General features: G+C 41.3%; 4 protein-coding genes across 4 annotated transcripts; 1 reads left to right on the top strand and 3 right to left on the bottom strand.

Moving 5' to 3' along the window:
* Window positions 1-722: 722 nt before the first annotated feature.
* On the bottom strand, window positions 723-2,069 carry MELLADRAFT_92224 (uncharacterized protein; the record flags this gene model as incomplete). The annotated part of the gene is made up of 5 exons (XM_007405803.1): window positions 723-737; window positions 829-1,188; window positions 1,260-1,331; window positions 1,378-1,480; window positions 1,552-2,069. 5 exons carry the CDS (start codon window positions 2,067-2,069, stop codon window positions 723-725), a joined length of 1,068 nt encoding a protein of 355 aa, XP_007405865.1.
* A 3,569-nt stretch (window positions 2,070-5,638) lies between these two features.
* MELLADRAFT_102627 (uncharacterized protein) lies at window positions 5,639-6,876 on the top strand (the record flags this gene model as incomplete). The annotated part of the gene is made up of 5 exons (XM_007405418.1): window positions 5,639-5,649; window positions 5,754-5,893; window positions 5,953-6,113; window positions 6,605-6,703; window positions 6,742-6,876. The coding sequence occupies 5 exons, from the start codon at window positions 5,639-5,641 to the stop codon at window positions 6,874-6,876; spliced, it is 546 nt and encodes a 181-aa protein (XP_007405480.1).
* A 5,972-nt stretch (window positions 6,877-12,848) lies between these two features.
* Window positions 12,849-13,485, bottom strand: MELLADRAFT_59813 (uncharacterized protein; the record flags this gene model as incomplete). Its single annotated transcript, XM_007405802.1, has 5 exons — window positions 12,849-12,893; window positions 12,916-12,973; window positions 13,027-13,215; window positions 13,287-13,311; window positions 13,413-13,485. The coding sequence occupies 5 exons, from the start codon at window positions 13,483-13,485 to the stop codon at window positions 12,849-12,851; spliced, it is 390 nt and encodes a 129-aa protein (XP_007405864.1).
* A 5,863-nt stretch (window positions 13,486-19,348) lies between these two features.
* Window positions 19,349-20,305, bottom strand: MELLADRAFT_102629 (uncharacterized protein; the record flags this gene model as incomplete). Its single annotated transcript, XM_007405801.1, has 3 exons — window positions 19,349-19,415; window positions 19,576-19,606; window positions 19,840-20,305. 3 exons carry the CDS (start codon window positions 20,303-20,305, stop codon window positions 19,349-19,351), a joined length of 564 nt encoding a protein of 187 aa, XP_007405863.1.
* Between the last annotated feature and the right edge of the window lie 6,299 nt (window positions 20,306-26,604).

Here is a 26,604-nt window from a genome sequence, read left to right on the forward strand (position 1 = left end):
AATACATTGTGACCGTCGTCAGGTCAGTAATAACTGAGATACCTGAACAAAGCGATCGTCAATACACACCAGCATTCATCCTACCCAGATCATTCTTGTGTAGCGCTGCAAAATTGATGGCATTGAGGTGATGTTGCTTTGTTGAATATCATAGTCGGCGGACCAAGGGGTCAAACTTTGCCCAAATACGCTCACTACCTTCGCCATCTGTAAGTCCCCATCCTTCATTCAGACGTGGGTTGTAATCTAGCTGACATGTCCATTCACGTACAAATGAATGGAAAAGGCTGGTTCCAAACTTGAGCCTGTTGAACTCCCGTTCTATGGGAAATTGATTTCGCTGATAAGCACACTTGTATCAGCTTCGATGTTTTTGCATGTAGAATCACATGATTGTGATAACCTTTTCAATTCCCTTCTGAATATTGCATCCTATGTCATAAAGGACACCAATCTTACCATCCCGCTTGCCTGGACGCGCCTCCGTGGCTCTTAGTAGCCAGTTGATTAGTGCAAGGGGGTATATGTTCCTACGAATTATGTCATTTAATTGTGAATGTTCAAAGTCGGTTCAGGTAAAGAAAAAATATGTCAAGGCAAGCACTGACTTTTCCCCACTCTGGATGATGCTGATGAACTTCAGACATTGATCATGCCGGCAAGCCAACACCTCAAGACCAGTCTCATCATTGCCTTTCCAGTGGTTTTTTCCACGTACATCATCAGAAGCGGTATGTCTGGCAGAGCATGGGTCCTGAGGCCACAATAATGTTACAATTTTCAGTATCAATATATGCATTTATGTGATCAATTCATAAGGAAACGTACAACTTCCTCTTCTGCCCAGTGTTTCTTCTTGCTGGTTCTCTGCCAAGGTGTGGGTACACTGGCACGCATAGCCTCTAATTCCTCAGGTGGCAAGAACATGAAAGGAGTAATGATCCCTCCTAACTCAATACTCGCAGCCAAGTGGCGACAATATTGAAAATTCCCATCAATACATACACAGTGATCCGGTTCAGAGTTAGGCAACGGGTCTACATCTGGCCCAAAGCATTGTGGGCATTTGAAAGCCAACTCATCATCTTTGCTAAGGCGGAGAGCCTTGGAAGCAGCTTCATCAGACATGATGAGCATTTTTTGATACCCATCCATAGCTGATGATAATGTACGATGCCATTCTCGTGCCTGAGTAGTTTCCCACATATGTAATAAGCATATTTTCTCTAGTTTTTACGCATTATGAAATGCGTCCTGACCTTTTCACCACTTTTCACAAGGAATATGGGGTTGCCAGGATCAAGAAACTCCGCTAGTGCCAATGCAAAGGGCTGAAACGCAATGCTGCAGAATTTCCAAAGGATGTGAAAAAATTACTGATTGCTGGGACTGGGACATCTGCGGTACCACCGATATAACCAGCATAGATGAGCCTTGCTTGATCATTTGCGTAGCACTTGCAAAACAGGATTGACACCTGCTTGCAATCTGGGGTTACAAGGTCAGTGTATATATATGTTATATATGTTATGTACGACAATGGTGACTCACAAAAAAAGATCCAAAACATCCAAAGTACGTGGGGTACCTTGACATTGACAAGTCTTCTCGAAGTCGTGATCAAATAATTGGTTTGACCAATCACGTGTCAATCGCTGCAACTGAAGGTAAGCTTGGAACATGGCAGGGTGTCGTTTTTGCCATTGCACTTCTTCATGGGCCCTACGACCGGAGTAGAACCCCCTATTCAGAGCATGTATGGCATCATCATCCACCAGGACAACTTCGGGGGGATCCATGGAGGGATCAAGAGGCGGTGCATTCATGTGATCATCCATTTCGTCGTTTGGGTCATTGTTGTCTTCGTCATCAAGTACTTGAGTGGGATCAGCGATTGGCGTGGTGTTGACGGGGACTTGAGGTGGCCCCAAAGGTTCTTGACCATGCCGTTGCAGCGTCTGCTCCCGAGCTTTACGTTTCAGGGCCAGCACTCGAGCGTCAAGGGGGTTTTGAGGGCGCCGATTGAGACTTTCAAAGGTGCGAGGGCGATCTTTCTTCTTGTTGGCCATGGTTGCATAATCTAGGTCGGGTACTTCAGTGAAATATTAGTTATCAGCGACGTCTTGAAGGTTTCTTGGTGAGGAATGAACTACGGTTTGGTAAAAATCGAACGTCTTTGGTATGAATGGAATGGTTGCTCTCTTTTAATTCACCCCCTGATTACAATCATAATAGTATCTTTTGGCCAGGGGTGAACTACCATTTCATGATGATTTCATTATCCCCCACCTCTGTGTATTTCATCTAAGCTAAGATCAATTGGGACATCACTGAACTAAAAAATGACACTGATGTCCCATCGGGCGTTTGTACTTGTCAGGATGTGAATTCTTTCGCACATGAATTATCTTGATGATCACGCTGAATATTATTGAAGATCAAGCCTCATGATGAACAGTTTACATCATGATTCAGAGAGTCTTTTCAGATTATTAAACGATGTAGAAGGGATGCAAGAATCTGTAGATTAGAAATTGTTTTCATTTTTTAATTGAGTAGACGGCATTTCATGATGGTGATGTTGTTGGCCTGTTTTCCCTTGGGTTTTCGTGGTTCGTAAACATCACATAATGCTCATATCTCCCTCAATTTTTAACAAAACATCAAGGTTCCACAATGAAAGTTATTGGAAATTACATTTTAAGTAGAGTTTTATAGCACTTCGCAAGGAACTATCCAACTCTTGATGCTCAAATAAAGGTATACGTGCGGTTCTGCTTTATGGTAATTGTCAACAAGGCCTTACATCTCACTCAATTTTTGTTCAACCTGCAAGGTCAAATAATCAAAGTTATAGGAAATTTCATTTTACCTAGAGTTTTATAATACCGATCAAGATAATGTCCAAGTATTAACGACCATGTATAGGATTTTGTAAAGTTAGGGGGGGTAGTACATGGCACAATGTTCGCATATCTCAGTCAATTGTGGTCCAATGTGAAATTGAGAATAATAAAACTTCTGGTAAAATGAATTTTAACCATAGTTGTATAATGCTCAAGAATAAGGTAAGCACTTCCTGATGGCGTAATAGAGGGCTATGAGATGTCTGGGGGTGGCTTCCAATGTCACAAAACACGCATAACTCTTTCAATTTTTCCCCAAACTAAAAATTTCAATAATGAGATATGTTCGAAATGGGAATTCGTTTTCCATTTATTAAGAGAATTGTTTGTATAAACGCTGTCTTCTCACCCCTTTGGCCAACTGAAAAATATTGCATCATTTTAAAATGGCCATAACTCAGCGAATTTTGGTATTTGGACCTCAGGACCTGTTCCAGTGAATTTTTATGGTGATTTTAGGGGGACTTTATTAAGGAACTTTTGGGTTTTCTTGACTTTGAAATTTCTCGAAATTCTGTGTGCAATAATGACCATATTTGTCATTTTCACGTTGATTGGAACAACATAACACTCATCAAGGAATCTTCACTGCATTTCAGGAAGTTGGAAACTTGTTTTTCTTCATTTGTGGTACTTTGTGGAGAGTCCCACATCAAAATTATCCCACAATACTTTACCACCACTACTTTATGAGGGAATTGCCTGCTTTAATCCCCTGAAGCAACCAGCTTGCTGCAATAACCTTGTCCCACTGAACTCAAAGTTTACTATGATGCAGGAAGTTTGAATGATTTTATTATTCATTTATGGTACCTGGCAGATATTTCTACATCACAGATAACCCATCTGTCACATTATACACTGAGTTATGAGTGTATTTGTGGTTTGATTCAGGTGTAGCACCCAGGCGCTCCATTAACCTCAACCTAGTAAACTCTTACAATATGACACCTTTTGTCAAAATTATTATTACAAATATATATATATTTCCGCACTTGAACAACTCACATTATATCAACCATCATTGATCTATGATAAGTATGGTGTGGACTATGCTACTTTTGTGCAACTTGTACCACTATCAGTCAGTTCTACCCCAATCAGACACTTTGGTCCAAAGTGTTATTACAATCAGTTATGCATTTCTTGATGTTAAGATATAAACATTATGACATCATACCAACATTGTTTCAAGATCAGGATTGTGTGGACCATGCAAGTTTGGTGCTACTTGTACCATGGGGGCACATTAACCTTTCAGCCAGTAAACTTTACTGCAATCACACCTTTGGTCAAATGTCTTGATATAAAGCCCATATTGAATCTGAACATCAAATATTGATCCAATATCTCATTCTATGATTTAGAATTATTCTAACTTCATCAGGATTGGACCTATAAAGAGTGAGATTTACAGCTTTGGACCTATAGAGAGTGGGGTACGGTCAAATGTCTTGATATAAAGCCCATATTGAATCTGAACATCTATCATTGATCCAATATCCAAATCAATGATTTAGAATTATTCTAACTTCATCAGGATTGGACCTATAAAGAGTGAGATTTACAGCTTTGGACCTATTAAGAGTAGGGTACCCTCTAATCCCACTGATTATTCCTTGTCACATTACCTCCCCATACTTGAAAGTCTCGCACTACCGTGCCCAAGGTGTAAACAGACTTAGTGACAGCAAGAGAAAATGTTTGTGGTAGTCAGGTGAAAACACTTGCCATACTACGAGAACTATGTACCTTTAGCTGATATGCTCTCTTTCCTGCACACAGGATCAAAGCTCAGGGGGTGGTACTTCGTGGGGCACACCCCAGCAGGGTCCCATGAAAATTGGACCCTGCTGAGGTGTGCAAACCCCACCAGGAAACAATTTTTGCGTTTTGAACCAATGAAACACCATATTATCTATGAAATAATCACCTGTACGATAAATTAACTTCCTAGGTAGGACAGATGTATTCGATCATGTCAACAGATGCCACAACAGATTAAACATTCAATCTATTGAAATATGAGAACTTCTAGCATCGACGTCGCGTGTATTTTAGTGTACAAGGTATCAGTTTGACTTGGACCTAGAATGTCCTGACGCGTCACACGTCGGTAGTGTCGTACTGTTACATGTATGTATTTCCCAGGATGCAAGGGGAACCACTGGTGAGTTCTCTGCAACAAAGGACCTAACTAGTTGATCACTTATCTCCTTATAAACTTAATACCAATCAGCGCTTTCGTTTGTTCTCCTTCTCATATATAACCATCCAAGCACAACATCTTACATTCATCCCACTCTGTGTACACTTTCATCTGGTTCCTCCCAGCTTTTAACCTTTTTCCGTTCATTATCACGTCTTCCAGCATCTTCAGTTGCTACATCCTAGAACCTCCCTTGCATGCTTCGGACTGAGTTCAACGCGACACCAATTCAGAAGCTAGAAGGGAGCAACATAAGGGCTGCCCGATTGGATCTTGCCAGAGCGTATTTGACTGTGATTTAGCATTGTTGTGATGGGTAAACCCAAGTACAAGTCTCCAAGTACTAAGAAATCACGTCTTAATTGTTCAATTTCAAAGCATGATGAACGTGAATCAAGACTACCCAATGCACGAGCTGCGAAGAAAGCCGAGCTCACCAAATGATATGGCCTTCCACCCGACGCAAAATTCCTTTTCTTCAAGAAGGGTCGTCGATTTGGCCAGCCCCGCTTCAGCTTATCCTATGGGACAGTGGTATGCCTGGATCTGGATACATCGGAACTACTTCTTGTTGTACGATTTGTGGAGAGGAATGCAAACAATCAAGAGCTCTTTCAATCATACAATCATTCTATCAGCACTGTTTACCAGCATTCCAAAGCTAGAGGCGAAATCAAGATCAACACGGCAACTTACCGAGCGAGGAGACAAGGTCGTAAATTGGGAAGGATGCACACTGCAGGCTTTCGTCCGGGATATGAACCTGATGTGAAAGGAGGTGAGCAGCCATTCTCATCATCATCTAACCAACCACTGAACCTCATGATTGATTTACAGGACAGTATACGTGGAACACAGCCACAGCCTCAGACCTCTACAAGATGGAAGCTGACTTGAAGTGCCAAGGCAACCTCCCACAAATCGAATCCTTTTTCGCCGAACGATTCAGTGGCCTCTTGTTATCCACCTTTGAATCAAATGCTACAATTGCTGCACGAGTTCAAGCTCCATCTTGGGGTAACGATTCCTTCTATGTCTCACCAAACACCAAAGTATTTGGATCAAATATTACAGTCACCTTTGACGAGTTTGCAAACAAGAAACATAAGGATCGAGATGCATCCAAATATGCATTTGGCTTTTTTGGTTTGGTCAAACGATTTACCGGTGATCTTTACCAACGAGGCTCATCAGCACCTCGAGGTGATACCATCAACGGAAAAACCAACCCGCCGCAAAAAGCGGATGCGGGGCGGCACACCCCGCAACCGCTTTTGACATTCTGGTGTAGCGTGTTCGACCGACCCGCCACCGCTCTCTCTCTGAGATTATGCAAGGAGCGGGTCGGGGAATTAGCGCGGCGGGCCAAAATTACGCCCCGCAAAGACATCTCAGAGTGGTTTGCAGCGGGATGTCAGATGATCTTGAGCTTGTCCATCTGGCAGCTGCAACACCGCGGCCACACCACCATCACGACTTCTTCGAACAGCCAGGAGACACCTTTGGAACCCTCATTCTATCAAAAAAGCAGTCTCAAACAACCAAAAGTTTGAACCAAACCAATAATCCTGGTATCTGGGCTAGCAAGGTACGTTTGAATCACCCCTTTCTCCTTGCTTTGGCAAGCCAAGCGATATCGGTCACCCTTTTTCCACATATGTACCCCAAGGAGTATGGCCATCACGTGCTTTCCAGGTGATGTCACAGCAAAACGAGGTGGCTCAAAGTTCAAGGCTCTGCACCCTCTTCGAATCTTTATAAGGTGAGTCAGTTTTGCAACTCTTTTGTCCCCTGACGCAACGATCGTACCAATATATCTATATATTTATAATTGATCAATTTCCCAAAAACTGATATACTCTGTTCTTTTTGTATTGTGATTCCCAGTCATATTACTATGGCACCATCAAATCCCACTCTTGTTCCTCCTTCTTCTGGTCCTACCTTACGCCCTCGAAGTCCTCCTGTTCCTAAGCCAGGATTCGTTGTGCAGTCTCCGGATTCACGACTGTCAATTCATCGCCCTTCAATCAGTGATAGCGACTTACCTGATCCTGATTTAGATCTAGCTAACAGTCCGTTTGATCCGAACGCAAACATTGTTGACTCTGATTACAAATCTGTGGTAGAGATCACTGATGCTAGAGACTTTATAGCTATGTTACCAAAGAAGAAGAATAAGAAAGTGGTTAAGCCAAAGCAGTCTGGGCGTGCCAAAGGACGCCCAAGAGGCTCTGGTGCCTCAATAGGCTTACCTCGAGGACAAGCGAAGAAGCCCAAGCGAGCTGCCATTGCACCGGTAAGTACAAATTTTAAGCTCTACTACGATGAGCTGAACTAAGACAGATGTTTCTTCCTCATTATATTTTTCCCATCCATTATCCTGATTTCCTATCTTTCTTTATTCTTACCCTCTTACCTCCAGGTTGGGATTCCCACTTGCATTGATATAAATCAAGACTCGGATGTTGAGGTGGTAGAGACCGATGGTGTTAGACGTGCCCAACTTGGACGGGTTTCTAAGTTGTTGGATTACTTCGAACCACCTACTCACGTGAAAGGCGAGGTAAGTGAGCTATCTCATCATTTATCTATCTTCGTTCTAACTCTGTCTTTTGGAATTTTTGTAGACCGGTAATGATCCGCGATTATTCAGGTGTAAGTGGTGCCGAGGGACCTTCACGCGTGGTCTTCGCACCCACTACAACCTGTATGCTCACCGGGACGGAGCAAAGGGCAGATCTGCGTGCCCTCGACGAGCTCATGCCATCCGGGCTGGCTGCGACCTCCCTCCATCAGGGGCTCAAGAACAAGCTGCTGTGGTAGCTGGTTCAAATGAACTCAACGGCCAACAAACTCTTGACTCTTTCCTCTCCCAAGCCACCTTTAGCATTGAATTATTCAACGCCGTCCTCGTCATGTGGATACTTAAGCATGCCCTTCCTTTCAACCGTTTCTACGACCTCCCTCTTCGTGCTGCCTTCAAACTAGCCAACCGACGCGCTGATCTACGGTCCCCAACCTGGGCTGCTGGTGTGGCAAAGGAATTGTATGCTAGCTTGAGCTCAGCCACTGTCTCTTTGGTCTCAGTAAGTCTTTACTCACTACTTTTTATCGATTCTTGTTCTGATATCTCTGATTTGCCATCCTAGGAGAACTCGGGCAAATTCTCATTATTGCACGATGTTTGGACCACTAAAGGGAACCGTTATGCCTTTATTGGTGTCTCGGCAAACTTTATCAACAAGGATTGGAACTACCAAACAATCCACCTCACCTTAAAGTCAATCGCTTGGAATAAATTTGGCTATTTACTTGCTCAGCCTGTGGCACGCTTCTTGATAGCGCACGGCCTCCATAAAAAGATATGTTTCTCTTTATCTTTTTCTCTTCATCTTTTCTTTCCTTCATCTCCTCATACTTGACTGACATGCTTCAATTTTGGTATTATTACATTCTAGGTCAGACTACTGATTCCGGTTCGAATAACAACACTATGGCACGCGAGATGGAGGCCTTGTTTTCAGAATGTGATGACCCAGTCGATTGGGATTCCCAAAAAAACCATGTTCGATGCTACGCCCATAAGCTGGGATTGGTCGTCAAGAAAGGTTTGAAACTTTTAGGACTAGCAGCCGGTCACATCAAACCAACCACTCCCCCCAACACTTCCGTTCCTATTCCTACCGTCATTCTCAACGACAATCTAACCGACACAGCCATCAACTACGATGAGTCTGACGACAATGACAATGTCCCAAATCATCATGGCCATTTCACCAGTGGAGATTCAGACCCGGATGACTTGGATTTGGATGATGATCCAACGTATGATGATACCCCTACCAATGGATGTATTGTGGTACGGGCTGCGATGAAGGTGAAGTTTCTCTTCTTTCCATCTCTAACTCTGTGTTGAGAACAATCACTGACATCAATTTCCTCATAGCTGAAAGAGATTAATTCTCTGCTAACTCGCAGTAATGCTCGGCGAGGCGAATTTCAAGCCCGAGCAGCTCAAATGGACTACCATGGCCCATCTCCAATAGCTGGTTGGGGTGTTCGATGGAATATTGACCTTGCAATGTACTCCCACTTGGTGGCTGGTCGAGATGTGAGTTTTATTCATTCCTCTCCTCTGTTTCTTTAAGACTTGTTCACTGACTAGCCTTACCTAAATGTCCCAGGTTTTTGATTCGATCATCATCGCCGATCGAAAATGCAGATATTACGGAGGCATTATGATGACCATGGATGAGTGGGATGCGATTGAATTGTTCTGCAAGGTTTTAGAAGTAAGTAGTTTGTTTATTTTCATTTATTCATCAAATTACTGAAACTTCCTTAATCTTCATGTACACAGGTATTTTGTTGCTCAACCAAACGTATGGAAGGCAACATCTCCTCAGGATCAATGGTTTTGGCAGAATATCTGCGAGTCTACGAAGCATTGTCTGACTTAGGCAACATCACGCCATTTCCAAGCCTCAAATCTATGGTAGATGTTATGTTAACTCAGCTCATGAAGTACCAGGCTGAAGCAGTTGCAGCCGATGTGATAGTTATTGCCACCATCCTCAACCCCAAGTATCGTGTCAAATTCTTTGACATACACTATCCCAACCACGCTCGACGAGCTAAGAGTCTTGTTGAAGAACTCCTCAATGATACATTAGATTCTTGGCCGCCAACACCACCCTCTACCCCAATTCCAGTCCCTACACCTGCTTCACATGAACCATTTGACCAGTTTGATATCTTTGCTTCGTCTGCAACCATTCAAACACCCGAATCGACACGAGCTTCGGAACTCGAGTCCTACCTTTCGGGCAATCACCCGTTTGTCCCTGGTCAATCAGAGCTCTCTTGGTGGAGTGTAAGTCTTCTATCTTACTCACATATCACTACATCTTCTGATCCTCGCTACCTTCACTGTGACAGGAGAATGAAACAAACTACAAGGTGCTTAGTTCATTGGCCCGTGACTTCCTGACCATCTCAGCCACCACATGCGCCCAGGAACGGACCTTTTCTTCAGCAGCTGATATCGCCATTCCCGGTCGAGGTTCCCTCAAGCCCAAGACAATCTCACGCGCTGTTGGATGTAGAGAATGGTTGAGATCGGGTATCATCACTGAGGCGGAGGACAAGTTCTCTGATGCACTTACTTATCTTTCTACATTTGAACAACACACGCGCAACAAATGAAGACTATGTTTATTATCTTACTGTCTTGTTTTATTTCTGCTTTCTGTTAGTCTCACTGATCTGATTTTTATCTTACTTTACTTAAATTTCAAGTCACTCCTTTTTGTTTTGTTTCAAATTTATTTATTATTCATTTCTCTAGTTCTGTGTCTTCCCTCTGACTAATATTCAATGCTTATATAGTCTTTGTTTTCTTATTCCTTGCTCTTTTTGCTTGTCTAATTGCTACTTCAGTTATCTTGTCACTCGTTAATTTCCTACTATGAATTTTCCCGCTTCTTTAGCTTTCTAGTCGCTCTTTGATATCTACTTTATATATGATACACTGTAAACATCATTCAACTTCCCCAATTTGGCAGAGGAAAATGATTAATAGTACAGTTTTTCATAAAAGAATCTAATACTGCACACCTGGGCCATTTCACCCACACTACATATGTGCAGCAAGCTAAGTCAATAGTTGTCTATCATGTACATACAGGTCTGCTCAGTTTTTTGCCCATCAGAATAAATAAATCACATGTTATACCACATGTAACTTTTTCGACTTTGAAATTTTTTTCCCAAAAATTCACTACATATAATTCTGTAGCTGCTCAGGCAATATTGTTGAAGCTATGTCTTAGTAACAGAAAGTGTGTTACATGCAGTTGAGTTGATGAGATCACACCAAAACATTGAGTCAGTGTATGTAGTCAATCTTTTGGAAGCTTTTTTCAATCTGAAAGAAGTTACAGCATGTATTACATATGAATAACTTGTCCTGATGAGCAGATAACTGAGCAGAACTGTATGTACATGATAACCACATATTCACTGAGCCTGCTACACATATGTAGTGTGGGTGTTATGGCTCAGGTGTGGAGTGATAGACCATTTTATGACAAATCATACTCCCAATCATTTTTCCCTGCCCACTTGGGGAACCCGAATAATGTCTGCAGTGATAATTGATCTCATTTTCTTCTATCGTATTGTACATACATTTTATTTCACATGTGAATATAAAAAAATTGTGAATAAAATACCTCGCCTCGTGCCGCTCTGTTGCCCGGATTTTTGACAAAGCGGAGCAAGAGCGGCACAAAAAGCCGCCACGCTTCCCTACTCATGTAGCGGGTGCTTTCTTAAAGCGGATCGAAAGCGGGTGTCATCTGTAGCGGCAAACCGCGCCACTACAAATTTTTGTCCAAAAAGCGGAGCGCTTCAGGCGTTGATACCATTGGATCCCGCTTTGTATTGGACGACTACAACTTCGACGTTAATCTCAATGCCTGTGATGGGGTTATCGAGATGGTGTGGAATTCACAAGTTCACCATCACACAACCCCTTCGAGAACTTATAATGACAGCCGTGCACAAGTATCTCCGGAGCAGGCTGAAATAACAAGATTTGCTTGCTCTTGTCAAATTTCCCAAGCGCTGGTTGACCAAATTGATAAAGTGAGGTTTTTGTGTGCAGAGATGGGTGAAGAAGACTGGATATCATATCAGTCCTCTGTTTTGACTGGTTACAAGGAACAGGCACATAAAAAGATGAAGGCTTTAGCTGTGAAATTGGGAATATGGCGTGATGACTTTTAGTTTCATATTTTTTGTATCTTGCCAACAAAAAATTTAACCCGTTTGTCTCATCATAACCAATCCAAAACGATGGTAGTGTTTTATATTGATCATCTATATACGTATATAGCTATGTGTTTTCTTATTTGGCCAAGCATATATAATTCTGCTTGCTCTTTCGTGCAGAAACCGGGTGTAATCTGTCTGATTGTGACTTCACCATCATACGGATTACTGACAGCCAACTTATAATGTGGACGTGTGTGGTGTCCACTACTTCACAGGTGCACACATTAACACGCTCACAAGTTCACAAACTCACAAACTCACAAACTCACAAACTCACAAGTTTATAACTGCGCCTGTAAAGTTCACAAGTGTGTTTGGGGCCAAGTTCACAAGTAGGGCCTTCACAAGATCTCAAGTAGTGTCTTCACACTTTCACACGTTCACAAATGATGCCTTAACAAGCTCACACCTTCACAAGGACACTTACGCAGTTGTGGACATGGACAGCACTTTCACCAGGGCACAAGTAGTGCCTTCACAAGTTCACACGTGCCTTCACAAGTTCACACATTCACCAGTTCACAACGTCACACGTTCACACATTCACCACTTGACCTGTACATGTGTACAGTTGTGGACGTGCACAAGCGTACGAGGTCATGTTTTCATGTTCACAAGTTCACCAGTTCACCCGTATTTACAATGGTAAGCTGAGGTCAAACTTCACACCGCACAAGTTCACAATGTGAACCCAAGCCTTCACAGCTTCACAGCCTCATTTTTGACTACTCATTGACTTCACACTTTCACAAGGTCACAACCCCATTTCTTTGACATTATGGCATGTAACGAACAATACGAGAGAACAATACATTCATAGCTGGGTTTCATAGTGGTCACTGAGTCCGCTGGACATTCTTTTTGGTCTTAATTTGTCTAATATCATCTTGACTCTATACATCTTTGGAGTTCCTTGTAGACTTTCCCGGTTTCTTCGGCTGTTTTTGATTTTCAACATACATAGCAAATATTATCCCAAAATCCAATATGTTGATGGTAACAAAACTTGGCCAAAGGACTAAACAAGAGAACAGTCAGTTTAGCATTCTACGTAGACTGTGAAGTTCTTACCCGGCGTCATCAGTTTGGCCTGTCAAAGGACTGGTCACAAATAACAAAGGATGGATATGAGTATCCAACTTTCGTTCTTCCATAGGGGTGTGCCTACTTAGGTCTTGAAGGTCAAAAACAAGTCGGATATGATCGCCAAAGTTCACTCTAAGCTCAGACTTAGGTTTGAGTGTGGAAGAAAACAGATCACTGTGGCAGATGACTTCATGGTGAAGTCAAACTCCACATCTGTTTCATCTAGTTTTGTTTGTGAGTCTCACCAGGGAATCTTATCCTTGAGCTGAGCTTTATAAATAACGTTAACATATATATATATATTGGATTTCATGGCTACATACAATAATTTTATTCACTACTGGTTTGCGAACCTGAAGATGAAGACTCACTCATTTGTGAATCTTCAGACTCTGAATCACTTTCAATTTCAATGATGAGGGGTTCGCAATCATCTCCACGCATTTCATCACGTCTTTGATATCTTTCTTTTCTGAGCTGGCTGGCTAGTATTGAAAAAATTGCCTGGTTGTCTTCATATAAACATGACCATGCCAATGACGCTTCATTTTGTAAGGAGGTCCATTCTTCAGATAAAGTTGGTATTGGGAGAGAAGGCAATAATTTGAGTTCAACGGTGTGGTAATCAAAAGTATTCAAGAGACAAATACACAATTCATTTTTAGTTTTATTTATTTTATTTTATTCATTTCATTTTATTTTATTATTTTATCATTTTATTTCATCATATTTCATTATATTTCATTTTATTTTTTATATTTTACATGTTGATTTTTGAGTGTGATGGTTATGTGTAGGGGGTGTAGTGTAAAATGAAGCCAAAAGTCTAAATTATGGGCTTAGAACTTATGTGTAGTTGAGTGATATATGGGTTATGGGGAGTATACAGGTTTCAAGTTGGAATTTCGAAAATTATGGGTTTTATATGGTTTTATTAAGGTATACAGAATATTATGGGTTTTTGGGTATGGGTTTGAACAAGGCTGAATTTCAAAAATCCAACAACTCAGACAGATGGTGGTAAACTGGGGTGGTAAACTGAAAAAGCAAACAGGGATCACTTTTAAAGATAGATTTATGGGATTATCAAACAACAGCATTGGTAAATTAAACATTACATATGAAAAGGGTGGATTTGAAACTCAAAAATCACTTTCAAAATCATAAAAAGTGCTATTTTCAATCATACAACTTTGATTTTGGGGTACCACAGCATCTTATCAGCCTAGAAATAAGTTGGGGAGGGTTATGATTTCGCATATGAACATGGAAAATTAATTATAAACCATATACAACAACATTAATGGTAATATCAGGTGGTAAACTGGGTAAATTCAATTTCGAGTGTTTTCAAATAAAATCGGATTTCATTTGAAGGGTACAACCAATAGAGTTAGAGTTTAGCTTGGCTGAGCAAAGTTGTAGAGCGGAAGCAGCCCTTTCTTCCTGTCTATTCAGACTTTTGATACAGTCCCTATTTCTCATCTTTTTTTAGGTTTCAAGGGTGAACTGGCGGATTTTTCAGCTTTAGTGGTAAACAGCTCAGTTTTAATGATAAATGTGTGCTTGAAAATTTGTCAATGATACATGTGGGTGTGTTGAAGATGTTTATCAATTTTAATTTGGGAGTTGTTCAATGAATTGTGTGTGAAAACGTTGTTTGAAGGTGGATTTCGAGTTTGAGGGGTGTTTTTGTCTTATCTTCTCTTTTTGTGTGCTGTTGATTTTTCATATAGTCAAGTGTCTTTTTCCCACCTTTTGTGGCCTTTTAGTTAGCAAAAATAATTACTAGATTTTTAGAATAAGCTTTTATCTTTTATTATTATCATTCAGGTAAAACAACTAATGAGAGTTGGAATTTTATAATAATAAGACCCTTATTCATCTTTTAATTGATTTCTTGTTGAGTTGTAAGCTCATTTGCTCATTTGGAAGGTGCCTGAGTGCGCCTAGATTGTGCTATTTTTGAATTTATTGTCCTCTTTTAGCCTGGTTCTTATTAATCCAAAGACTTGAAGGTCTTAAATTTAATTCATCAGTAATCAAAGTCCCTGTTTAAGAAGGGCATTTCTTTCTTTGTTTGAAGTCTTTCAATTCACCATCTCAAGACTTGTTTCTCTTTTGATTGTGTGTGTTTGTTGATTTGTGTCTTCATTCCTCCCCTTCTTGGCTCTGCTTTCAGCTGTGTACTGAAAGAGTTCTACAACGGATACGTAATGGTTAGTGCGGACATGTGCCATCACGATTGGTTTAATTTGAGGTGGTCGGGGAGCAAAAAATGGGTATGTGGTCGACGTGGCGGTATCTAGTTTGGTATAAAAGAGCACGGGTTGCTGGTAGGTATTGGCAATGAGTGCCATTCCACCGGGCATAGGATAGTATAGGTCTGAGCATGCTGTGTTGCGTGGGTTTTGGAGTATCTGGAGGAATCTTGTAATGGTGTAATTTGGGCAGAGTGTTGGAAGGTGTTGTTCGTACCATTTGTATCTGGATGTGAGCTCAGCTTCCATCTCCTTGCGAATGATTATTCGTTCTTCTTGTGGGCGTCCGAGAGAGATAGCGATGGAACAAAACATGCATAGACCATCGCCAAGGACATCTGTGACGTTAATTAGGAAGGGGCGTATGTAGGAAGGGAGTTCATCTATACAAGGGATAGGCTACTATTGTGGGACAGGTCAGCATGGGACAAGTGATCGATTGAGATAATTCATTGACGCATACCTGTTGTGACAAGCTACAACTTGCTGCAGGATCATTCTCTGGGTATGCGGAGCCTGGTTGCGACTACAAATTATATACATGTTTGAAATTAAATTGGGGATAATTCATTCACAGATCGAAATCAGCAATTAATTGAGATAAAAACTTACATTAGGAAGTGGAGCTGTGAGATCAAGATCTGAAGGGGATTGTGACATACTATTAGGCTGTGAGGGAAGGCTTGGAATAATGGTAGATGGTGGCTGGTCGGTTATTGTAGGCTGGCCTGTAGCGGGAGGTGTTGTAGTAGGTACGTCGTAGGTATCTCCTGATTGACACTTTGCTTTGAGGCGTGCTGAGACTGGACGCTTGCCGGAACGGGAAGCTGTAGCTGTAGATGTTTCACCATCGACAGGATTGACAGGTTTGGCAGCGGATTTGTGCTTGCCTATGTTTGTCACAGCGTCTTTTGCAGGTTGGGCTCTGTCTTTGAGTTGAGCTGAGGATCGAGCAGCCGGAGGTTGAGCCGAGGTCTTGCGCTTCTTGTCCTTCTTTGGATGAGACGCTGGAGTAGGTTGAATATTTTCAAGTGTCGCTGGTTCATTTTCTTTGTTTTCGTGTCGACCACCTTTCTCTTGGGGCTGTGGTTCTTGTGAGTTGGATGTATTACGATCGACGTCTCCTACATTTTCAGTTGCATTAGGCGATTCATCTTGTTGTACTTGGTCAGTTACTTTAGGCAATTCATCTCGTTGAGTAACATTGTTTGGACATTCGAAATCCAAAGGTGGGGGTGTGGAGAATGTGCATGGCTTTTGTGTTTGGGGTGGAGATTTGGGTGTTTTGTCGTTGATGGCACGGCCTATGGAAGTGTCGAAAAAAACTTCACTGCCAATTGGTGATAAGGTTGAGGTTTTGTCAGCTTCGTCCTCTTTTGGGGCATCGCGTGGTAAGGAAGGAGGTGGCTCTTCATTGGTCCGGTCCTAAGGAAGAGCAAGGAGGTGTTAGAATCATCCAAAATCAATTTGATCCACGATTGAAAGTGTCATATGCTCACCTTTGCAGTCGAAGTGGGAGGTAACAATTCAGGTACTGGTGATCTTTCGATTCGAGGGGAAGATTTTTCAGTGAGGGTAGCAGCTTCTGGATGATGATGATGATGTATGTTAGCTGATTCACTGCCAATTGGTGATGTCGTTGAGGTTTTGTCAGCTTTGTCCTTCTTTAGGGGGTCACGTGGTAAGGATGGAGGTGGCTCTTCGTTGGTCTAATGCAGAGAAAGGAGGTGTTAGAATGATCCGACATCAATTCATGTCACGATTAAAAGTGAGATATGCTCACATTTGTAGTCAGAGTGGGAGGTAACAAGTCAGGTACTGATGATCTTGCTATAACGATTTGAGGGGAAGGTTTGTTGGTGTTTGTAGCAGCTTCGGGGTGATGATGTATGATAACTGATGAGGCGTTGATTTTGCTGGACTTTGGTTTGTGTGTGTTAGTAAGGTCTTTCTCGTGAGGGTCAAGAGTGTGTTTGGGCGTGTTCAAATGGTCATTTGTGATTGTGTTCAATTCGGCAAGGTCTAATTCCTGCTGAAAACTATCAAGGAGTGAGTTGCGGGTAGCTTTGTCTAACCTTTGCATGTGTGTCATGAATAAGTTCATCTGCTCAAACATGGTTGGGGCGATTTGTGCAATTGGGGCAGCTGGGGCGATGTGTACAGTTGGGGCAGCTGGGGCAATGTGTACAGTTGGAACAGTTAGAACAGCTGGAGCAATTGGTGTAGCTGGAGTTGTGATCAATGGAGGGGGAGACTCGATGATGATAGCTTCTGATTTAGGTTGGTCTCGGCGTCGAACGGAAGGTCGCTTATGGATAGGTTGGTGATCATGACGAGGTTCATGGACTGTAAATGTGCATGGGGCATTTTTGGAGGTGCGAGTGGCTTGAGCGTAGAATGGGCATGTACCAGGTGATGTTTTATGTCGAGTCCGGCCTTTGAAACATTTGAAATCTACATGGGTTGGGCGGGAATCAAGAATTGAGATGGTGTAGCCTAGCGAGACGGTATGTTTATCAAGGTTTTTGATGAGATCTTTGATGTTCTGAAAAAATCCAGGTGGTGGTGGTGGTAAATTCATGTTCAAAGGAGGTATGAGCTGCTGAGTGCTAGGGGGGTGATCATGATGAGAGTTATGAATGGTAAGTGTCCATTCTTCTGATTCTGAGTCTAACTCGCATGTTGCTTTAGCGTAAAAGGGACAGGTTCCTGGATTCTCTTTGTCCTGGTATTGACCTTCATAGCACCTGTAATCAATGCACGTGCGGACGAGAATCAAAGATCGAGATTCAGTAGCCCCGGTGAAGGGTATGTTGGTTACTGTGAGAGGTCACCTGATATTGATCCTTGGGCCCTGTCGGCGGTCATGGGAGGGGGGCGCTACCGGTAGAAGCTGCGGTATCGGTTTCTTGTTGGCTGGGATCCTTTGGTTCCGGGGTTGTTTGTTGGGTCTTGAGTGGGTGGATTGGGATTCATATTGGATGAGAAAGGTATGGTATGTTGGTGGCGTATGGTATCTAGTGTTGTGAAGTATCTTGATATTGAGGTCGATCGAATGCCTGCCATTGTGAAGTTGTTAGCAGGTGAGTAGATTATCTATGCATGCGATTATACAGGTATAGCTTTTGTAGCATATGTAGAAGTGGTTTGTGAAGTTGAGCTTGTGACCGGTTTGTGAGCATAGAAGTTGTTTGTGAAGTTGTGTGGTGAATTTGTGAATTTGTGTATCTGAGGTTGAGTGCGTCTAAGCCATTGTGAGCTTGTGAGTGGCTTGTGAACGGTTTGTGAGCGTGAAGTTGGGGGGAGCTTATGCTATTTAGATGACGCCAGATGCATCCCATGCATCTGGGATACATCTGGCAGTGCAAACGGAGAGACTGGGATGATACAACGTGCTGTATCTTCGGGTCGGGGCCGAAGTTTTAGTGTACACGAGGTGTATCCTGTGCCTCATCTAACCAGCATCTACCTGTACTTTTGTACTGCATCCATTTAGATTTAAGCCTTCAGCCGCTTGAAACCAAGCCAGACCCCGTGTCCAGTGTTGCCAGTCCAGAAGCTACGATCCAGCCTCTAGCCACAACCATAGATTTTGATGCCGAGATACCTCAGATTGGGAAAGATGATAAAGAACATGAAAATACTGAAAGTATGTCTCCCAGATACAAACTTTTATTAGGTATCAAGCTCTCGCACTGATCAAGCTCCATGCAACATAGTTACCAATCTTTGCACCAAAGTTGATGAACTCAATGAGCAAATCTTACATTTTGATGAAAGAATTGGCCAAATCGAAGATGATTTGAAAGAGATACTGAGTTCATTGGTCCCTCTGATTGCATTGCAAGAGTGTGAAATCAGCAAAAACTCAGACTCGGAATCAGCCTTGGTATCCAAGGAAGAAAGCCTTGACAAGTAAAATGAGGTCATACACAAGAGGAGGGAAGATAAGGATCTGATTAGTCAAACCAAAAACTCAGTTGGTGTAAAAACAGGAAACAATGCACAACACGAGATCATAATCAAGAAAATATTTCAATTTTGTTTTATTCGGCATGTTTACTAAATCTGATCTGTAATTCAAGCTTTTTATACTCTTTGGTCTTGTTGGCTCTAAATGTTCAGTAGTCAAACTAAAAGAATTTGAGTTGAGAAACCACTAAAAACCTTCTTTCCATAATCCATTAAAAAAAATTGACATTATGCTTCCTTCAAAGGAAAGTGTTTATTTATTTGCCTAGGTTTTCTTGTGAACTTGTTCTCAACAACAAACCTGTGAATCTGTACTGTATCAAAAGTGTTTTCTTTTCCCACATGAGAAAGTGGGCAAAGGAAGTGGAAAAAGAAAACCACAAGTGAGTTTTGTTTGCCCAACTTGGTTTTCTATGCCTGCGGGTAAAGATGAACTTTCATGTAGTGACATGATTGAAACCTGCTAGAGTGAACTGGTGAAAATGGTCTTCCAGTAAAGAAACGGAGTAATCAGGATTGGTAGATATGAAAAATTTCAAAATATGAAGTATATTGAAGAACATACTGCAATCATACTCATTCACGCTTCTCTCTCTTGCTTTCTGAGCAGCTGCCAGTACTTGAGAATCAACAGACTGCTGTTGATTGTTGTTCATCAAAGTCTCGGTTCTTGAATCGGTCATAGGGTTCAAGCCGCCATGACTATCAGTGCATTCAACTATATTGCTGGATGATGTGTTGTTTTGAGACGAATGCTGGGTTACCAAGTGGGAGGTCAAGGTCAGTTGATCAAAATCAGATATGATGTTATCCTTTGGCCTTGTTGGATCTTGATCACCCCCCAACGCAGACACTGATTGAATCCGACTGTGTTTGTCAGCACGCTCGTGTGCTTCCCTTGTGGCTGGAACCACTTCTATGCCTTGGTGTGAAATACCCATTGCATCAATATAAATACCCTTGTAGCAGCCCGACGTTTGGCAGCGGCAGACTACCCTCCGGGGATCAGGCTTAAACTTTGGCAATGACATTGCCTGTGCGGATCTCTGAAAAACGAAGATTGTACAAGGCAATTTTTTGGCTAGGAAAAAGTTTACACGTGGAAGGGAATCAACTTGAAAGTTTTGGTAGTATTTGTTTGCATGGGACTACAAAGTAGAATACAAAGAATATATATGAAAAATGTTAAGACTGATGAAATACAAGTACAAGATCTTTATCTGCACATAAAATATGTTTGATACCACACAGCTTTATCTCCAAGCCATACCAGAGATACCCTGACACATCCGTACAAACATCACTGAATGCAAGCCTCACAATTGCTTGGATATGATGATTGATCCGTACAAGAGCCACTATGAGCCTGAGATGATATAGAAAAGCTTCTTGACAGTTCTTGAAACCCCTGTTGCGGGCGACATATTCTAGATTTGAAACATAACTTTCATATATTGTGTTCTGAAGAGGAAAGTATGCTTGCCTAAATCCTGCATTCAACGGATTGTTATAACACCAAATTAGCTGCTGTAAGTATTCATTGACACATGTAAGACGAAATATCGATGAAACTCACACAATTATTTGAGTTTAGGCCTTGTTTTCTTTTGAGGCACCCGTTTTGGCGTCCTCGTCATCAAGCAAGTCAACATTAATCCAGTAGTGATATCCTGGGACAAGTATTTCTTGGCTGTATTTGTTTTGAGGTTCTTCTAATAAGAATAAACAGTAGAGACCAATGTAATTAGGTAGGCGGAGTACCGGATAATTCAAGAATACTTCTGGATGTTAGGCTTCAAGGGCATGTTGGATTGCCTGGATGCCAAGTTTTGGAACAAAATGTGACTTGACAGTGCGGGGTTGGCGAGTGAAGTCTGAATTGCGAGGCAGGTTGAGATTTGGATTGACATACAAGCACCTTTTCCTTCAAAGCTCCCAAAGAGATTGTGACACAGGGATGATATTTGTGGATAGTACTGGCAAGCATAGCAATAGTAGTGCCTCTGTGAAGTGGATCGAAATCAATGCCGTCATCAGTGTCCATATCAGATTTGGGGGGTGGAGGAGCTGGGTTACAAAAAAGGAACAACTGCGGCAGTAAGTCCTCTTTGAATTTTGCCGTCAGTAGAGGGTTCTTGTCAGATGGACAAGAAGTCGTGTTGGGATTGAAATGATATAATATGTTGTAGATTTCCAGTTTTGTCAATTTGTATGTACTGTTGGTCTCCCAGTCATGCTGAAGAAACGGTCGAAGGTCTGAATCAAGCTGTTGGACTTTCTTGTACAAAGGATGCTGGGTAATATCAGCATTACGCTTTGCAGAAAAGCTAGTAGTACCCATTGGAGATGGCGAAGGGTTAGACTTTTGGCGTGATGAAGTCGGATCTTTTGGTGAGGTGATCTCTCCGTGGGCTGATACAAGATTGGGCTTCCCTTTGGCAGCCATACTTCCACTGAGCTTGAGTTGAGATTTTGCAGCCCCCCGCAGGAAGCTTTCTTGCATTTGGTGGCATCGTCGATTGGAGGAAAATGATGAAGTATACCAAAGAGAAAGCGCCGGATGTCTAGCTTGAAGATTGATAAAAAAGTGAGATATATATATGGTTATGATCAGTACAGTGTTCAGAGGCAAGGATGTCAAGGTTCAAAGGATCAAGAAGATGTTTAACTGACAGATGAGTACTTTTTTTTTCTATAATCACCAGCTCTAGTAAATCCGCGTTCCAGAGCAAGGTACAGCAAAAAATTGGTATCCAGAATATATAGATGAGAATGTTTTGATCAACAATGACTAAGAAATTTGCGGTGGAAGTGGAAATTGTTGAAGGATCCACAATTTCAAATGCTGCTTGGGGTCCTTGAAATTATCGTGCATGAACACCGATGAATCTATGGATCTATGTGATGACTTGATCACAAAACTTTGATCAGTGGAATGAAGTTTGTCCATTGTGATTTTTTTGTACATAAGACATGTTTGGTAGTAATCATTAATCTTGAGCATGTTTTCCAAAGGAGACCTTGTTAGAAATCAAATCAAGTTGTGGGGAGTCATCTGTTGCATTTCGAATATTCTGCAAGTGTGTTTAGAAAGGGGACAGTCCCGATACCAGAATGTTTTTGATTGAAAGGATTTAATGCTCCTTCAATTTGTATCCTGATATCAGAGATTGACAATTAGTCACTAATTCCTGGTCTCCCAGACTTCCCTTCTTCGTTTTTCAATTTCTACAGTACTGCATATGATTAATTAAAGAAACATAACTGCATGATCATGGGCCCCAAGGGCTTTTATAACTACGAGAATGTTCTAGGTTGCTCATGATATGATGAAGAAAGGATTCTTGTAAACGGCTGATATTCTTATTCCCTACCTTTGAATATCTCTTCTGATATCACAAGATCATGTCGGCTCAAATTCAATCACACCTCTTCCTACCCAGTTATATTCTGGAATATGTCGTCAATGAACCTAGGCCTAGGATTGATTCTGATCTCATTCTGAGAAAAGCTACTACCTCCCAAATCGTGGAAGTGATTCTTGTGTTTTATCCTCATTTCCGTTTTACTCAAAATGCACAAGGAGATCACGAGCTCCTTCTCAAGATCTTTGTTGAAATGATAGCCCCCGTCTTTACAACATACCCATCCCTGTCGGCCCCAACACACACTATATCCAAGCTGAACTTAGCCACCCAATCAGCTACAGCCAACCGCAATCAGATGGGTGAACTCAAGTGCTGATATTGACACCAAACAGATCGATTACTTCAACATGTTTTGCCTCCCGAACCTCAGAAACGGACAGTACCGCCTTGCAGCTGAGGCCCTCAAGAGATTTTCAAAGAAGTTCGAGTATCTCAATCATCACAAGATCGACGAGATCCGCAGTACTCAAGATGAAGCCCAAGTGCATTGCCAAGAGGCTGGCGCTAACCTTAAAGATGTCTACAAGTCCATTGAAAGAATCCATCTTCAGATACTGGAGCCCAACCTCTCACCGACCTCCCTTCAAGACCTTGAACAGAAATTAAAATTGGCCAAAATATCACTTCAATTGCATCAGCATATATTTGAAGTTGCCAACCAAGATTCTGCATTGCTTCAAGCTTTAGCCAAATATTATAAGTAAGCTTGTCAATGTTCTGTATCTGATTTGTGAGCTTACTCTTCACTGATTATATTGATCAATCAACTTATATAGATGTTCTTGACACACACTCAGCTGGTGAAAATTAGTCTTATTAGAAAGAAATACATATCAAAGGCCTTGACTCAAGATAGAAATCAATTAAAAACAGACATAATGAAATTGAGATCTCACAATCTTGGTTTTATTTGTTTTCTATTCATTACTTTTCTCTGTCTTTCTCTCTTCATTTCAGTTTGACTTTTTTCCATGTTGTATTCAGGATTCATAAGACGGTGGAGGACACGATTGATTCAACTTAAAGATAGCTATTTGTTTTCACGTCATTGATGAAGTTCAAAGACAAACAGATGGAATGAGTGTCAAAATTAGTAGGTCTGGTGTTGTAGTAAAGATATCTATTTTTTATTTCTTTCATGTTATGTTTGAGTTTTGAGCGGAGGAAGGATACAAGTTAAATTAAACCTACCTGTTACTTACTTGTGGAGAACGTTGTTTGGTGGGTACAGGTTTGGTGTTGTAGTAAAGATACCTCATGATTGTAGATTTTTATGCTCTCATCTGCCACATAGTGCTCTAGATTTAAATTCTAACAATAGCGCATGTGGAAACTTTTATAAAAGATATACAATTTTCAGGATTCGATGACTGTCAGATTGGTAAAGTATTATGGATCTGCAAATTTTTGAACCACCCTGAGAGGCCCGCCTTTTTCAGTCATGTGGTGGCCGAGAGTACAAAGGCGTGGGAGTCACACATGAATAAGATCATCTGGACTGCAGATTAATGAAATAATCTGAGCTTATGTGACTTATGTTACTCGTAATTATCTTTTCCGCTCAGAAAATATTAATTTTGGCGTAGTGTGTCCAATTATGTCCTTGACTTGAATCACATGATATTCTAAGTGCCTGTGCCTTACAGATTACAAGATGGAATAGTGAAGCATATGTAAAAAAGCATATGGCTTTGTACCATACAGTGTAGAACTCCTACGCAGTGTAGCATAGGCTGAGCCGGAGAAGGGAAGAATCACCACCCGTGAGAGCGGATGAACCTACAGGCGCTGTGGAGCTGCCCTCGTCCTTCGAAAATGATTTCAAAATTTAAGATGAGGTGTCTCAATTTCACTTTTTGTCTTTTTAAAGTTTCCCGAAACCTAGCTTACACCGTACAGTTGGATGCGCAGCACTGAGCGGAGTCTAACACTACTACACACGACTCTACACAAGTTTGCAGTACAGAGATATGTAACTCGAGTTGAGTGTTGATTTTCACAAGGATGTAACAAACTGGTACAGGTCTGGGATGAATTTCTGACCCCGACTTGACCCGGCCTCGACTTGGATCAAGAGGCGGGTTACTGATTGGATTTTAAAACTTCTAATGCTTTACGATCTGTCAACTAGATTGTGACCAAGCTCAGCACCCACCAATCTTCAAAACAATACTGGACTACAACAACAACGGTTCTTTTAACTATTTTCGAAATAATAAAAGTAAGTCTTTTAACTTCCTCCATTTGCACACAACGTTCAAAGTCAACTTGAATAAAAAAAGTAACTAATTATTCTTCACAATAACAACACTCTAACACTTTATCTTATAGGGCTTTTCGAATTACACAAATACACTAGCACGAACGCACACTTAGGTCGATTATCTACGATCGACAAGGACAAACCGAAAAAAGTACACTTTATTGAATCAACTCGATTCGTACACACACACAAAATCAGACACACAAAAATACGATGATTCTCCTCTTTCCCTCTTGAACAAAACTCCCTTTATACCTTTCAATTGCTCAATTTCAGCTCATGAAGCGTCCTCAATCCTCAACCCCAACGTGTTTCCTCCGACCGATTGTTCTCAAAGTCATTTCATTGTTTATGCAATATGTAAGTGCTTTCCCTTCTTCTCTTATTTGTTTCCTTGTATCGGTCATCTTTTTAAAACTAACTCCTTGTTTTCTCTCTTGATTTTCTCCTCTGATATTTATTTCTATCAACATCTCTACTCCCATATTGCCCTTCTACTCAATCTTTATTGATCTTCTTATCCCTGATACCTGTAAGTTCCTTCTCTTCTATCAATTCCATTCGCCTCCACTTTTAACCACCCCAACTAATTCCTTCTTTCTCATCCTATAGTTCCTTTTAAACTTTCAACTCCCAGCTCTATTTTCAACTATGCTTCTCCAGATTGATCCTTTCATCAATACTGGCTTCAACATACGTACTTCGATTTCGATCTCAAGGTCTAATTGCAATTTCTAACTAGGATCTCTTATAGGTATGTATTCTTCTTAACTTCCATCCTCCACTCTTCTCATATTTGTTTTTTCTTACTGATTAATTTCTTCTTATCGCTATCACCTTTTACATCTCAATTTCGACTATATTCATCTTCTTTTAGTTTCATTATCTGCTCTTACTACTTTTCAACCCAATCGATCCAACTCACAATATCCTCTCATATCATTTTATCTAATTTTGATTCAGTTCAACCAATGTAACTATGATATTCTTACTTTTAGAATATCATAGTCTTTAATTATTGTGTTTAAGAAGTTGTTACCCGGGTTTTCATAATAGCTTAAAAATTAATAAAATAAAATTGATCATGTTTTAAGGTCCAATTGAAAATTGTGCCTTGCCTAAAGCTTGAGAAGATTCCTAGCAAGTAAACTTGAGCATGAATCAAATGGGATTCATTTGTGTATAAATAGAAAAGGGTGAGGTGGGTTCTGATCACCACAACAGCCGTCAACTGGAAGAGGGTTTGCATCTGGCCAGTTGCAAGCCTATATTGCTGTGCTGTCTAACCCATACATATGGGTTTGCATCTGGCCAGTTGCAAACCCTCAGACCTGTGTAAACCTATATCACCATGCGGTCAAACCCATAAATATGGGTTTTCACAGAATTGAGGGTTTGCATTTGACCAGACGCGAACCCTCAGACTTGTTTAAACCTATATTGCCGTGCTGTCAGACCCATAAATATGGGTTTTCACAGATTTGAGGGTTTGCATCTGGCCAGGTGCAACACCTCAGACCGGTATAAACTTATACAGTCTGTCAAACCCATTGATCCTGAGGGTTGGCATCTGACCAAATGCAAACCCTCAGACCTTCATAAACCTATATAACCGGAATGTCAAACCCAACAAATATGT

Source organism: Melampsora larici-populina (assembly GCF_000204055.1).
Source record: "Melampsora larici-populina 98AG31 unplaced genomic scaffold MELLAscaffold_4, whole genome shotgun sequence".
NCBI lineage: Eukaryota > Fungi > Basidiomycota > Pucciniomycetes > Pucciniales > Melampsoraceae > Melampsora > Melampsora laricis-populina.